This window comes from Camelus bactrianus, chromosome 27, assembly GCF_048773025.1.
Source record: "Camelus bactrianus isolate YW-2024 breed Bactrian camel chromosome 27, ASM4877302v1, whole genome shotgun sequence".
Lineage (NCBI taxonomy): Eukaryota > Metazoa > Chordata > Mammalia > Artiodactyla > Camelidae > Camelus > Camelus bactrianus.
In genome coordinates this window covers 22,338,409-22,352,380 of record NC_133565.1, presented here as the reverse complement: position 1 = coordinate 22,352,380, position 13,972 = coordinate 22,338,409, and the positions used below count along the sequence as shown (strand labels likewise).

Sequence of the window (13,972 nt, the reverse complement as noted above, 5' to 3'; positions counted from 1 at the left end):
GTAAGGTGCTGTTCCTAGGTCGAAGAGATTGTACATTTTAAATTTTGCACAACTGCTCTCCAAAGAGGCTGCACCAATTACATTCTACTGACAAGGTGAATGGAAGTGCCTATCTCCCCACATCTTTGTTGGTTCAATTTTAAAAACAAAGATTATGAAGCCCTCACACATCTATTGCCTTTAAACTTTCTAAGATCAACCTGAGGGACATTCATGTTTTTAAAGTTCATAATGTGAGATGTTATCAATACTTTCATTTCACACTATTTCAAGTTTCTATGATGCTGATATACATGGTCCATGGATGCGCATTTGGGAGCCACCAGGCTGATGCATATACACCTGGACTAGACACCTGCTTCCACAGTCCTGAGACCTCTCCCATTTATAAACACACAGCAAAGAAATGGGAAACTAGTCTGGGTTGAAAATAACGTCTAGCAACTTTGGATTTACAGTTCTCCATTTTCTTCTGCCTTTCTGTGTTTTTCATTTGAGTCTCAAGGCTCCGTTTTTTCCTGAATGGATCACTCAGGGGCTAATATTTTTTTCCACAGGTTCACAAAGATGTACTTTAAACATGTACTCTTTGAGGACACATTATTTGACGAGTGCTATTTTGAAGACGTTACATCTACTGATACCTATTTCAAGAACTGCACCATTGAATCGACCGTCTTTTATAACACAGGTAAGAGCGTGGACAGAGTGAGGAGACTGTAACAAGGGCTTGTTGTCTAGACCCACACTGCTCAGTCATAAGCTTCAGGAGTTGTAAAGTATTCACAGATACAAGTGAGCCTTCATGTGGAGAAGTGGGTACCAGCCCCAGGTGCGGCACAGAGAAGCTGCGCAGCCTTACTGAGGCATTGAACTGATCTGCGTCTCAGTTTTATCACGTGTGAAATGGAGAAGCACAAAAGTACTGGGCAAGTGTTCTGATCTCAACGAGACTGATGCTTTGCAATAAGGGTCTTTGGCAGGAACAGAATATGACAGAGATAAAAACCAGCGTTCTGGGGAGGGCTGCCTCTTATGTGTAGAGCGCATTCTTGCAGACCTTGCATAATTTGAAATTTACAAAATTCAAGATGCATGTTTCCCCAATAACAGATGGAAAGAAAAAACTGCATCTTTTCAAGCTTTGCGCATGAAATGAGACAAGACTATTTTAAAATCACCCCATTTCAGATTTCCACGATTAAAAGAAAATCACAAGATTGCACCACTTCCTCACTCCTTGTTATTTTTAATACTCTCATCATAAATTAATACCAAGCGGAGTTGGGTTCTAAGGAAGTGAAGTGAGCTTTACCAGGGGCTTCACCTCCATTGTCTCAAGTAAGAGATTTATTATTATCCCCGTCTTCTAGCTAAAGACACAGAGGCTTAAGCAAGCTGCCCAAAGCCACAGCTAGCAAGCTGGGGGAGCTTGGATTGGATTCACACCTCAACTATTTAGCTCTAAAGTCTGTGATCTTTCCACTGAACTACTTGCCGTATGTCCAGGCCAGTTCTTTCTCCCTGGCATTGGCACCAAGGCACGGTTTATGCAAGAGAATCTTTTTTTCCTTCATGATGTCAGCCTCAGAAGGTTTAATATCTGGTCTCTTCAATATCCCTCAGTCTCAAACCATTATGAGATTTCCCTTCCTAATTTATTTTTTATCCTAAAAGAATAATAATGACTTCTATACATTTACTATTTGTCATCAAAACCTGGCATAGCTTTTATTTTCTTCTTTCAAGTTTTAATGATGCCTCTTGGTTTGCATATTCTTAACATGGTTTTTTTTGTTTTTGTTTTTGTTTTTTTGCAAATGCATGGTCATGAAGAATGTCAGAGCTGGGCAGCAGCAGAGAATATCCCGTGTCTTCCTCTAACTGTTACAGGTGGAGGCTCAGGGAGGTAAAAGAGGGTCAGTGGCAGAGCCAGTCCCCCAAACCCAGGTCTCCTGAGAACCTGTGTAGTGATTTTTCTGCTAGAATAGCTGATGTTAGAATGTGTCAGAAAACATGGGAACTAGAGCCAAAGAAAATGGTTATTGTTATTTTTTAAGACTTTTTTTTTTAAAGAGAAGTTTTAGGCTTACAACAAAATTGGAAGAAAGATACAGTGATCTCCATGTATGCCCTGCCCCCACACCAGAGCCTCCCCCATTATCAATATCCCCCCCCAGAGTGGTACCTCTGTGACAATTAATGAACCTGCATCGACATATTATCGTCGGCCAAAGTCCATCGTTCACATTAGAGTTCATTCTTGGTGTGATACATTCTGTGGGCTTGGGCACATGGATAATGACATATATCCATCAACATAATATCACACAGAGCATTTTTACTGCCCTAAAAATCCTCTGAACTCTGTTCATCTCTATTCCTGCCCCGCTCCCCAAACCACTGAGCAAATGGCTTTTATTTTGAAGTGTGTTCAGGTTTCTGCATGAGCTTTGGAGTGATTAGCTCAATCTGGACCCAATTCTCTGGTTGTCTGCCTCCTATAAGCTGAGTAGCCTCAGAGGAATAGCCCAGTTGCTGTGAACCTCAATGTTATCCCATTGATACAGACAAGACTGTCATCTAGCTTGAAAGATGATGTATGTCCCTCAATGAATGTTCATTTCCCTTTGCTTATAGGAACTTCAACAGGTCCTGACATTTTTAAGGGTTTCTCACTTCTTCCATACCTGGCCACACGTCACCTTGACTTTGAGACTATCTCATTGCCAGAGGGTGGGACGCCTGCCAAAGGAAGGGGCATTCCTCCATCCCTGACTCTGCCCCAAGTCTCCCCACACGAACCCAAAGTCCCCTTCTCTCCGCAGACCTCTACCAGCACAAGTTCATCAACTGTCATTTTATCAACGTCACCTTTCTGGAGCAGAAGGAGGGTTGCCACATGGACTTTGAGCAAGACAACGACTTCCTGATTTACCTTGTCAGCTTTCTCGGCAGTCTGTCTGTCTTGCCTGGGAACATCATTTCTGCCCTGCTCATGGATAAAGTCGGGAGGCTCAAGATGATTGGTGAGTGAGTAGGGACGCCACATCTGTGTCCAAGTGGGCTTGGACCTTGGCTTAAAGTGTATTAAAGCAGTGGAATTTTTCTTTTTCTTAAAGAAATCTGGAAACCACACAGGTAAGATGGCATCTGCTGGTGTAGAGCCAAGGAGGCCTGTCTGCAAAGCCCCGGGGTCCTGGGGAGGTGGTCTGAGACCTCTGGTCCATGCCAAGAACACATCTTCATTTCCTGACTCAGCAATTCTGTGATAGTTCCTTATTGTGTTAGTACTCCAATAGGTTATTAAATATATCCACTCTACCAGCTTCGTATTCTTATTGTTGAAAAAATACATAAAATGCTCTTAAATGAACCCTGGTTTCATTTGATGATTTAAAATAAATCATATTACTTACTTATTATTATTTAATAGGGAGAGCATTTTGGATTTTGGAGTTGGACAGGCTCATGGTGGACTCTTAACAGCTAAAGGCTGTTTGACTTTGGACATGTTCCTTTGCTTCTCCGGGCCTTGTCCTGTAGATAAGGAAACCTATCATGGGCTGGTGGGGATTTGTGAGGATGGGAAGTAATGTACCCAAAGCATCTCATAGCAGGTTCTCAAAAATGGTAGCCATTTTCATGTCTGTCTTGCTTCATTCCACCAGATTTGCAGCAGTCTGTTAGAAAAACACATGCCTGGCATGATAAACAAAACAAAACAAAACAAAAATATACACCCAGAGCCAGGGAAATGTACACATATTAGAATGTGAGTCAAGGCCAGGGGAGGGGAGGTAGACAATGTGCTAATAAACATGACATGAATTCTGCCCCAGGGATGTAGTAAGATTAATTCCAAGATCCTAGCGGCGAAACTCAAAAGGAAACAAAATAAATCACATAGTTATTTTGTCAGAGAAGAGCAAATTGATCTGGGCTTTCTGGGAAGAATTTCCTGGTGTTTGGCTCATACTGAATATTATTATTATTGGTAGTGGCATGAATATTTAGAATGGTGAACACAAGACATGCCTGTGATTTCTGCTTTTTTTTTAATCCTTAAGAATATATTTTTTTAATCTTAATTTTTTTTTTGTTAGTGGAGGTACTGGAGATTGAACCCAGGACCTCGTGCATGCTAGGCATGCACTCTGCCACTGAGCTACACATGCTCCCCACCCCTCTACAGCCCCTTGCCCATTGTAATCTTGCAGTGAGGACGGCGTCACCTCTCTGGCTTGGCAGATTGAGCTTTGTCAGAGGCAGTGCCCTGGTTAGACCTGAAACCCACGGAGGGAAGAAGGCGGCTTATTAACTTCTGCGATGCCCGTGACCAGCACGGTGCCTGCCACTTGGTGATGCTGTGGAACTGACCGGAATCGGCGAAGATGAGTCAGAAGCACCAAGCTTTTCAGCGGGAGGTGCTGCAGGCTGGCACGGCGTAAATGACCAGCGGCTGGCCGGCAGGTGGCCATCTCGGCCAACGCTTGCTTCGTGAGCCTGCACACCTTCCTTGGCCTCTCTGAGCTTCTGTTGCACAGCGGTTCTAAGAGCACCTCTGCTCCAGTGAGAGAAGGCATGTGAGAGGAGATGTGTGACATTTCTCCCTGTCTGTCACTGCCCTTTTCAGTCCCAGGGTCGAGAGTGAATTCTGTGGTCAGCTCCTAGGGTGGCTGAGGAATTTCTCAGGAAAGTAAGGTCTATGAAGGGTGGGGTGGGTGCACCTGTGAACGAAAATGGACCGCCTCCCTTGGCCAGCCGCACACGGCCACACAGGAGCGGAGGGAGGGCTGAGAGCTGGATGCAGGGCCCAGGCAGGGCAGGGGGAGGGTGGACATCCTTTTCTTTGCCGTTGAAGCCTTTCTTGCCATCAAGAATGTATCCCAGACAAAGGTTGGTTTCTATAATGCTACATAGAGCCATACACCCCAAGGTGGATATCTGAAACTAATTTTATTATTCTTTACATCTTATTATTTTATTAATGTCGGTATTTTGTTTCTGAGCTGGATTATTAAAACTCAAGCAGTGCTCTCTTTATATCAACTGGGATATTCTCGGGCACAATAAATACTAGATACTCAATACGTATCACAACGGCCTGTGGGTGACCTGTTTTGAAATTGCCTTTCCCATGACCCTTAGACAAATCCCCCTGTAGAGTCTGCTGGAGCATCCTTTGTCCCGCGTACTCTGCTGCCGCGCCCTTTCCTGGGCAGAAGTAGCACCTCGTTAACAGGAGAGTAGAAGTTTTCCTGATGAGCCAGTTACTCCTCATTTATTCATCCAATAAACATTAATTTATGCAGCGCAATTCTCTTCCAGGCTGTACAACAGGCAATGGGAATACAGCAGTAATTGAGGCAGACAGCATCCTTGTGCTTAAGGAGCAAATGATCAATTGGGAGAGACAGACATAAACTAGAAATTTCATTTAAATAACACTTATGAAGTGCTTATTATAGGTCAGGTTTTGTTCCAAGCATTTTGTAAATAGTATCATATTTAACCCTTACAATAACCCTGCGATGGGGAAAGTGAGATAGCACAGAGAGGTTAAGTGACTCACTCAAGGTCACACAGGGAGAGCTGGGATTTGACCTCAGGCCTCTTCAACATAAGGGGAATAAGAATTAATTATAAGGATGGAAGTACAGTGGGTCATAGGGACTTTTAGCAGGAAGACCTAACATAGTTGAGGAGTCACTTGGTTTATTTGATATTTGCATTCAGGAAACGTTTGTCAACAGTTACTGTGCACCAAGCCTCATGGCTGGCCACTTGGAGGGATGCATGCATATAGATGGTACAGTTCTCGGGGCACTCGCGGTCCAGTAGAAGCCAGTCCCCTATCATTCTAGTGCTCTCCTAGCTGTTTGGAATGAGGTCACCAGGCTACCCACTCATAGCTCTGCCCCTTCCCAGAATCAGCAGAGTCCAGGTGGGCAGTTACCGTTCCCCAGCTAGCCAGCAGGGTTTGGCACCAGTCTTGGCAGCTCCAGGTCTGAGTGTGAGGTTCCAGGTGGAGGCTCCCCAGGGAGGCACTTGTTGTGAGGCCAAGCTGGCCTTCTGGCTTCTTGGCAACTGGAAGACCTCCCTTCCCCAGGGGCCCGATGCCTGGTGGGGACTCCTGCCCTATTTCCCAGCTGGTTGTTTGGGACCTGCTTCCTTGTTTCCTTTCTGCTAACTATTCCCACAGCATTTCCAGACATACAGCTGGTCCCTGCCCCGCGTCCACGCCAGATATCCCGAGCTCCTCTGGGCAGGACGTACTGGATCTGGGCAGGATTTGACACAGTCTTCTTTCAGTGGGATCTCTTACCATTAACTGTATCACCCAGAGTCCTGGTGGGAAAAATAATTCACCCCAGGTAGTTCTATGTAAGAGCCTATGTTGGTGGGGCAGCTTTAGAGATGTGGGCAGGGTTATGGGAACAAATGAGGCTGATGAGTTACCCAGATACTAGCAAAGTGGGCAGCAGGCACCATTTCTAGAGCTGCAGGGACAAGGGGAGAAGGTAGCAGTAACAGAGCCCAGGGAGAGCTGGGACCAAGAAGGAAGAGGCACCGGAAGGAACTGGAATCCTGGAGGGACGCAGCATTGGCCACAAAAGAGGCTTATAAAGCAGGATGGGAATTGGAAAGAAATACTCCAACCCCTTTGTCCTCTCCACTGACAAGGGAGCCCCAGGTGCGCAGTCCACAGGGCAGAGAGCAGAGCTGGGAAGGGCAGCTTGGATATCTGGGGTGGAGATGGGCGTGAATGGAGAATAAGCAGCCTGGCGCTGTTCAGGTGTCCTTCTGTAGCCCGTTCACAGCTATGTTCTCAGTGGAATCTAAGAGTCTTTTTGACACTGTTGCACCTAAAACAATGTCTGGTACATCATAGACTCTCACCTGATGCCCAGCCCTGAATGACTGACGACAATCGACAGAGTGAGGATTTCAAAATCCTTCCTAGAGGCTAATTCTGGTGACATGACCCAGGCAGAAGACTAGTCTCGTGGCTGGGGGACGCTGTGGGGATGCAGGCTGTGCTTTCTTCATGTAGAGATGAACCCGTACCTTCAGGTCTTGTCTGACACGGGCTTCACATCTCTTTCTGCCCTGATCTCCTTCTGCAGGTGGCTCCATGCTCATCTCGGCGGTCTGCTGTTTCTTCCTGTTTTTTGGCAACAGTGAGTCTGCCATGATCGGCTGGCAGTGCCTGTTCTGCGGGACCAGCATTGCCGCCTGGAATGCTCTGGATGTCATCACGGTGGAGCTGTATCCCACCAACCAGAGGTCAGCTCGTCCCTGGGCTTCCCTCTGGGGCTTGTTCGGACTTCTGTGGTCAGCAGTCTGCCTGCTCCCAGATCCTCCACCACAGCCATCTCAGTCTTCCTGGTGTCCCAGAGACCAAAGGTCTCTTAGGTTGTTGAGTTTCTCCTGCCTGGGGGCTGGCGTAGGTCTGGAAGTGGGAACGTTAAGGCTTAATAGGATGGGGTGGATAGCAAGATGCAAAGGACTAGTGCCAACCTTGTCCGGGAGACAAGAATTAGGGCTAAACCACACGTATCATGCAATCCAGAGAGGTGAGAACAGGCCTGCCAGTGGGAAATGAAGTGAAAGGTGAAGAACTGGACAAACAAAGGTTGGGGCAGAAACGAAGGTGGGCACGAGGTGTGATGGTCTAGGGCATTTGCGGAGAATGTGGCAAGGATGCCTGGGTTGGCTTTTATTTGGGGCAAGCCATGTGGGGAGAGGCCTGGGTTACAGGCATAGGGTCAAGGCCATTACCTACAAGTTCCTTCTTCTCATGGAGGAGGAATTTTAAGGACAGCAGGTAAATGGCTCTTGGGCCAGAGAGGAATGTGATGTGGCATGGAAGGCAGGAAAATGCAATTCAGCAAAAAAAAAAAAAAGAAACTTACTGATATTTCCAAGATTGAAGACAGAGGTATTGGAATACGGCGAGCTATGGGAAAGCACAGAACACCCTATTTGGAGCCTCTCTTCTGTGAAGCAAAGAACTTTGAAGTTTTATTAAAAATAAGAGGAGGAAGAGTTACCATTATTTCAATGGCATGTGATTTTAAATCCCAGAAACTCAAGAGAATTAACTAGAGAGACTACTAGAAATAATGAAATAATTTGGTAACGTGGTCGATAATAAAGCTCATGTAGTAATTTAGAGATTTCAAAATAGGTCAAAATTAAAAATAAAATTGAAATCCATTTAATAATGGAAGAAATCCTAAAATGTATAGGAATCGATTTGATGAGGAAGGTGAAACACTTATGTAAAGAAAAGCATAAAGCTTTACTGAGACGTATGAAAGAAGACATAGATGTCAGGGGTATCTTACTGAAGTCTAAGAAGACGTAATCTTACAAAAATGTCAGATACTTAGTGTTCTTCTAACTTAAAAGATTCCATTCAAAAGTCAGTGAGATTTGTTTTACCCTCTCTGGGAACTTGAAAAAAAAATTCCTCTAAAGTTTATTTGGAAAAATGCACATGTGAGAATATCCAAGACATTTCTGAAAACAAAAAGATAGGGGTTGGGGCTGGTGGAAAAGTGTCGAGGTAGAGTTCAGTCAAGTCACAGAAAAAGTGTAAAAAGAATTTAAAGTACAGCAGTTTAGCCACATTCTTAATAAACTTGTGTATGAAATAGAGACATTGAACTTAATTTGGGGAGGAAAGGTGTGGTGAATATTGTGTCTGTATATAAGCGGAGTCAAGAAAGGTTAGATGGTTAACTATAGTAATCACTGGGAACTGTGATTAATACTAATTAGGATTAAGTTCTGCCGTGGGTGATAGAAACCCGCAAATAGCTGTAGACTTAGGAAGGTAGGCACTGCAGACCCTTCTACCTTGTTCTTCCCCTTTCGTGACCTTAGCAATCATCCAAGATGAGACCGTCTATATTCCAGGAAGCAGGGTGAAAGGAAAAAGGATAAAACGGGAGAGAGCAAAAGGACCACTCTTGACATCTCTTAAGGAAGTTTCTCAGGGGCTGCCACTTGCACTTACATCCCTTTGGCCTAAACTTAGTCACGGGGCCAGACTCAGAAGCAGGGGAGTCTGGGAAATGTGGTCTTACATTTGGAGAAATGCTAGTTCGGGACAACCAGCAGTCCTGCCACAAGGGGGTCGAGGTGTTATTAAGGGGAACCACTGATCCTTTCACCTCATTCTTCTTCATTCTTTCATTATGTCACAGCACTTATGTACTACCTGTGAACATTTCAAAAGAGATACATTTGAAAAGAAGAAGAAACAAGTTTGAAGGAGATAATCCAATACGTTAATAGCGGTGATTCCTTTCAGTGGTGAAGTTACACATTCTTGCATCTTTATGTTAGTCTGTATTTCCAAATTTGAGAATGTGTTGTTATATTTAGGAAACAAAACTCCCTCCCACACTTTCACTACGCTTCCTCAACAAGGGAAAAAAAGAACCCAGTCCCACACATCTAAGGAGGTCTAGTTCGTGTCTTTCAGAATGATTCGCTTTCTTCTTCTTTTACAGGGCAACAGCCTTTGGCATCCTCAATGGATTATGCAAATTTGGCGCCATCCTGGGAAACACCATCTTTGCTTCTTTTGTTGGGATCACCAAAGTGGTCCCCATCCTTCTGGCTGCCACCTCTCTCGTGGGGGGTGGCCTGATTGCTCTTCGACTGCCAGAGACTCGAGAACAGGTCCTGATGTGAACAACCTCTGGGGAAAGGAAATGTTGGAAGAACCTTGTCCAGGAACCTTAAATGTGCCCACACTTCCTGCCCATCACCGTCCAGAGGACATCTGGGTAGCAGAGGAGGAGAAGTTGATTTTGTGACCCTTAGTTTAGCACCCATTTCAGCTGTTAATATGTTAGTAACTCAGGTGACTGATTTGGGGGTGTCCTGAACTTCTCTCCCTTAGAACCATCACAGAGCTGCATGCTTGACTTCCGATGTCCCCAGCCCAAGGCAGGGAGAAAAGATAAACCCCTCCGGTGGGTGCGCACACTAAGGCAAGGGGTGTGCATTTCCCAAAGTGAGGTGCAAGGACTTTTTTTGCATTTCAAAATGAATCTGAGGGCGAGAAACACTCCAGCTTCTTCATAAAGTTCCTCAGAGCCCAAGGACCTGACAAACCGACGTGGCCGGGAAGTCAGCGTCACCCTATGAATACTGAAGTACAAGGATACATATATTTTTGCATTTAAAGTATCATCATAGTTTCCATTTGAAAATTGGCACAATAGGATTGAAGATACTCTGATTTAGGAAACCAAGTATTTGAGCAATATCTATAGGTATCTCCTTTCTCCCCTCAAATGTCCTAAGTTTTCTGTGATGATTAGGTGGCCAATTTAAGACTAATATTTACTCCTATTTTGATCTAGTCAAAGAAACTTAATGGGATAGATATTCTGTAAACTAACTTTGTACATAACTGGATTTGAGTTTAATTTGCAGAACTGGTATCTGCAAATATTTGCCAGCATATTTAGCCATATTTCGAGAGGACTTGATGTTTGAGGTCCCAGGAAGTTGGGGCTGACTGAACGAAGCCCAAGCACAATTTCTCACAGCCATTTAGCCTGCTGGCGGGAGGATGCACTTAGCAAACCCACGTGGTGTGGTTCATTTAACCCAGGCACTTTTCTTCGTGTGGGTGAAGGAGTTGCTTTCCTCTCTTACACAGATCACTGGTGAGACACAAGATCAGCATCCTTCAGTCCTGGCATTTAACATTGCTGCTCACCCAGCAGCAACACGAGAAGTGTCCAGTGGCCTCTGGCACCTTCTTTGTTGGCAAGCGTAAAACGTGGTGGACAACATGGGGGATGGAAGGCAGGATGGGGAAGTGTAGCTCCCGTTCTGCAAAGTGTAAATTCTTTCTGTTTCTTTAAGCCATAAAACACAATCCATATTTGTTATAATGATCCAGTCCCATGGGAAGCCTACACTCTGCGTCTCAGTTCAGGGTTTTTGAAGCAGATGCCACTGGCATGGGAGTTAGGGGGTACAGTGGGTGTCAAATAGGTTTTCCTTTAGTGCTGCAAGAGAACGCTTTCCTGAGATCCAGTGTGAAGCATGACTGGGGGTGGGGGTGGGGTGGGGAACCCGGAACAAACTGCTTTGACAAAGGTCAGTAACAAACTGAAGTCCTGACTCCATAGAACAGGCACAACATTGCATGCATCAGAACTGTCCTGCGTGGAAGGGGCAGTGAGCTATGAGCCCCTGTGACTGGCGGTGAACTTACTGAGGCCAGATGAACATCAGTCTGCAAGAAACCAGTTCTCTGAATTGATTTGTGATGCTCTCAATTCTGTAAAGTGCCACACGTTTCCTACCAGAAACCTCAAAAATTTAAAGAAGGATAATGATGGCTGCATGGAGTGTATTTTCTGTTTGGAGGAAGTGCTTAGGTCCCAGGACAGCTTCAGGACATCTTTTGGTTATTCTTTGGAGTAGAAAGTGGACAGGAGGAAAGAGTAAATTTTATGACACCTTTCTACCCTGGAGCTGAGATCAGTTTTAATGGTTAAAATGTTTTCCCTGCTTCTCTGGAACCCCCTGCCTCTTTATTCATCTTTTTTTTTTTTTCTGTACAGGGAAGCAAGACATGTCAACTCTGATTTGAATCCTGATTCCCCAAATTTATAAGTATACCGCTGTGTATTAGTGTTTTTCGCAGTGTTTTACAGGAGTTACCCAACATAGATGCTATGTCAGTAATGAGAGGATCAGTGTAATATAGCTGTAATATACTTTCTTGTGACATGAAATACACCGGCTAGGTTCCTAAAAGAGAATTGTGTCAACCGGGATTACCACATCCCATCTAATATTATTCCCCAGTGGGATGAACTCAATGAGCAGTTACTGCTGAAGAAATTGACAAGGCAGTGAGAATCTGCGTTTTGAGTTCAGGTGGATCTTGGGAATCTGAAACCTGATGAATTTTTGATCGTTGGGATGGCGGTAGCAATGTGGGGGTGAACTCCGTGTGATTCGCAAGCTCTGCCTTCTGCATTGTCTTTCTGACTCCTCACACCAACCGCCTAACCGACCAAGGACATTTCCATCTCATCCATCACTTAGGCCTTTGCAAAGGTAAGGCCGTGCTCTGCAGCTTTTCCCCATGAAGGATTGTCTGGCACTGGGACCTGGCCACTTCTTAAATGCTGTCGCTCTTGCTGAGACAAATGCTTCTTTAGAAGTCGTCTCTGTGGCAGGTCATTGGGGATACCGTACAGCCTTCCTGGCCAGGCGCTTCTTTTTCTTTTCACCTGCCACCCCGAGAAACTCCCGCTGGCATCCGCGGAGCGTAAAAGGGATGAGGCGCTCTCTCGTTGAGCAAATCTGTTTTAAGTTCACGACGTATTTTATGATGCCCCGGTTTGGGAGTAATTATTTTTAATGGTCTCAACTGTACTGTGTCATCTGTTGATGCTGATTTTTGGTCTTTTGTTTTACTGGTGATAAACAGTGAAAGGGGTGTGCCTGTTCACTCCCAGGGTTCCCTGGCACCTTGTGTTCGTTCATGAAAAAAAATAATAAAAATCATGGTAAGCAAACCTTTAAGAACTGAGACTAGAGATTATTTTCAGATGCTAAGATCTCTTCTGCGTTCCTTGATTGACTAGATCACCGGGGAGGAAGCGCTGAGAATCATTTCCTTCAACTTTCTTATTTTGCATATGGGGGCCCTATGCTAGGGACCCTGAGAGGCTAAATGATGTGGTTAAGGCGACAGGTGGTGCTAAGAGTGGGTTGCAACTCCTACAGTGATGCTCTCTCTCCCTCTCTCATTCTGGGCAATCTCTCAGTCACTGATAATGCCACTGCAGGGCCTCCCACAGTCTTTGAGGAATGGGAAGGTGGGCCCAACACTTACCCTCCCGCCCCCGACGCCAGTCATTGAAAGCTCACATGATTGCTTTGCCTACAATAACTGGAAGGACCAGTATAAATATGAAAAGTTGAATGTGTATTTATCCATCCAGCCACTCATTCATCTGTTTATTCAACAAATCCTTACTGAGCCCCTACTGTGTGCCAGTCTCTCTGCCCAGTTCTGGGGACGCAGTGGTGAAAAAACCAGTCATGCCTCCTGCCTTGTTCTACCTGCAGCCAGTAGGCAGCATAGATATTAAATCGGCAAAACAAACAAACAAATAAAACAACAAGAGAAAACAAACCCAAAGTGCAATGATCTTCTAATCGGTAAGATGCACCTTTTGTTCATAAGAGGATTCTTACTTCTTTTCAGTCAAATATGGATTTCTGAATGGGGTTGCCCCATCTAATTTCTCCTTTTCATCAAAGGATGTGCCAATTTCTTATCTTTAAAAACCAGGTAAGGGGTAAGGGAAAAGATATACTTGCTCATTTTCTACAGAACTTAATCAGCTTTTACTTGATCGACTTTGCAAGAAAGTTTTGGATGGAAGAACGGTTGGGGGCCAGGAACTCAAGCAGGACATTGGTTAATGGGGCAAGTAGTCTTGGGAAAGGTGTTTCCACCTCGCCATCTGGCTTTCCTAGGGGGCATCTGAGCTAACACTGACCCAACATTTATTTGGGATTTTGTTAGGATTAGGTTGGGTCGCATATAACTGAAGATCCAAACATGCAGGTTTAGAGTATGTTTATAATAAGTTAAGGTTTATTTCTCTCTCCTATGAAGGGAATCTGGAGGGAAGAAAGCCATGGCTGGTGTGATCTGGTTATTGGAAATGGACTCCTGCCTTTAGGCTCCTCAATTTTTAGTGCCATTCTCATCATCAAGGCTGCCTCATGGACTGAGTTGGCTGTTGGAGTGCCGATCCTCACAGCCACAGTTCAGTGGGAAGCCAAAGGAAGGGCGAGAGGCAAAAGGGGCTGCACCTCCCAGCTGAGCCAGCCTCCCTTCAAACTGCTCTCCTGGATGCCTCTTCTTCTTGCTCCCACATCTATATCATTGACCTCTCTATGT

The 13,972-nt window shown here is 44.9% G+C and overlaps 1 protein-coding gene across 3 annotated transcripts in view; it reads left to right on the top strand.

The window, feature by feature from the left end:
• Positions 1 to 12,582, top strand: part of SV2B (synaptic vesicle glycoprotein 2B) — a 157,736-nt gene extending 145,154 nt beyond the window's left edge. For 2 of the 3 annotated variants that reach the window (XM_010962924.3, XM_010962926.3), the window contains exons 10-13: positions 558 to 691; positions 2,829 to 3,029; positions 7,131 to 7,290; positions 9,528 to 12,582. In XM_010962924.3, the coding sequence (XP_010961226.1) occupies positions 558 to 691; positions 2,829 to 3,029; positions 7,131 to 7,290; positions 9,528 to 9,711 (679 nt within the window). In that variant the 3' untranslated portion in view covers positions 9,712 to 12,582. Of the gene's footprint in view, positions 1 to 557; positions 692 to 2,828; positions 3,030 to 4,220; positions 7,103 to 7,130; positions 7,291 to 9,527 lie in introns of those variants that run through there. The other variant, XM_074354006.1, reaches the window with a different exon arrangement.
• The last annotated feature ends 1,390 nt before the right edge of the window (positions 12,583 to 13,972 follow it).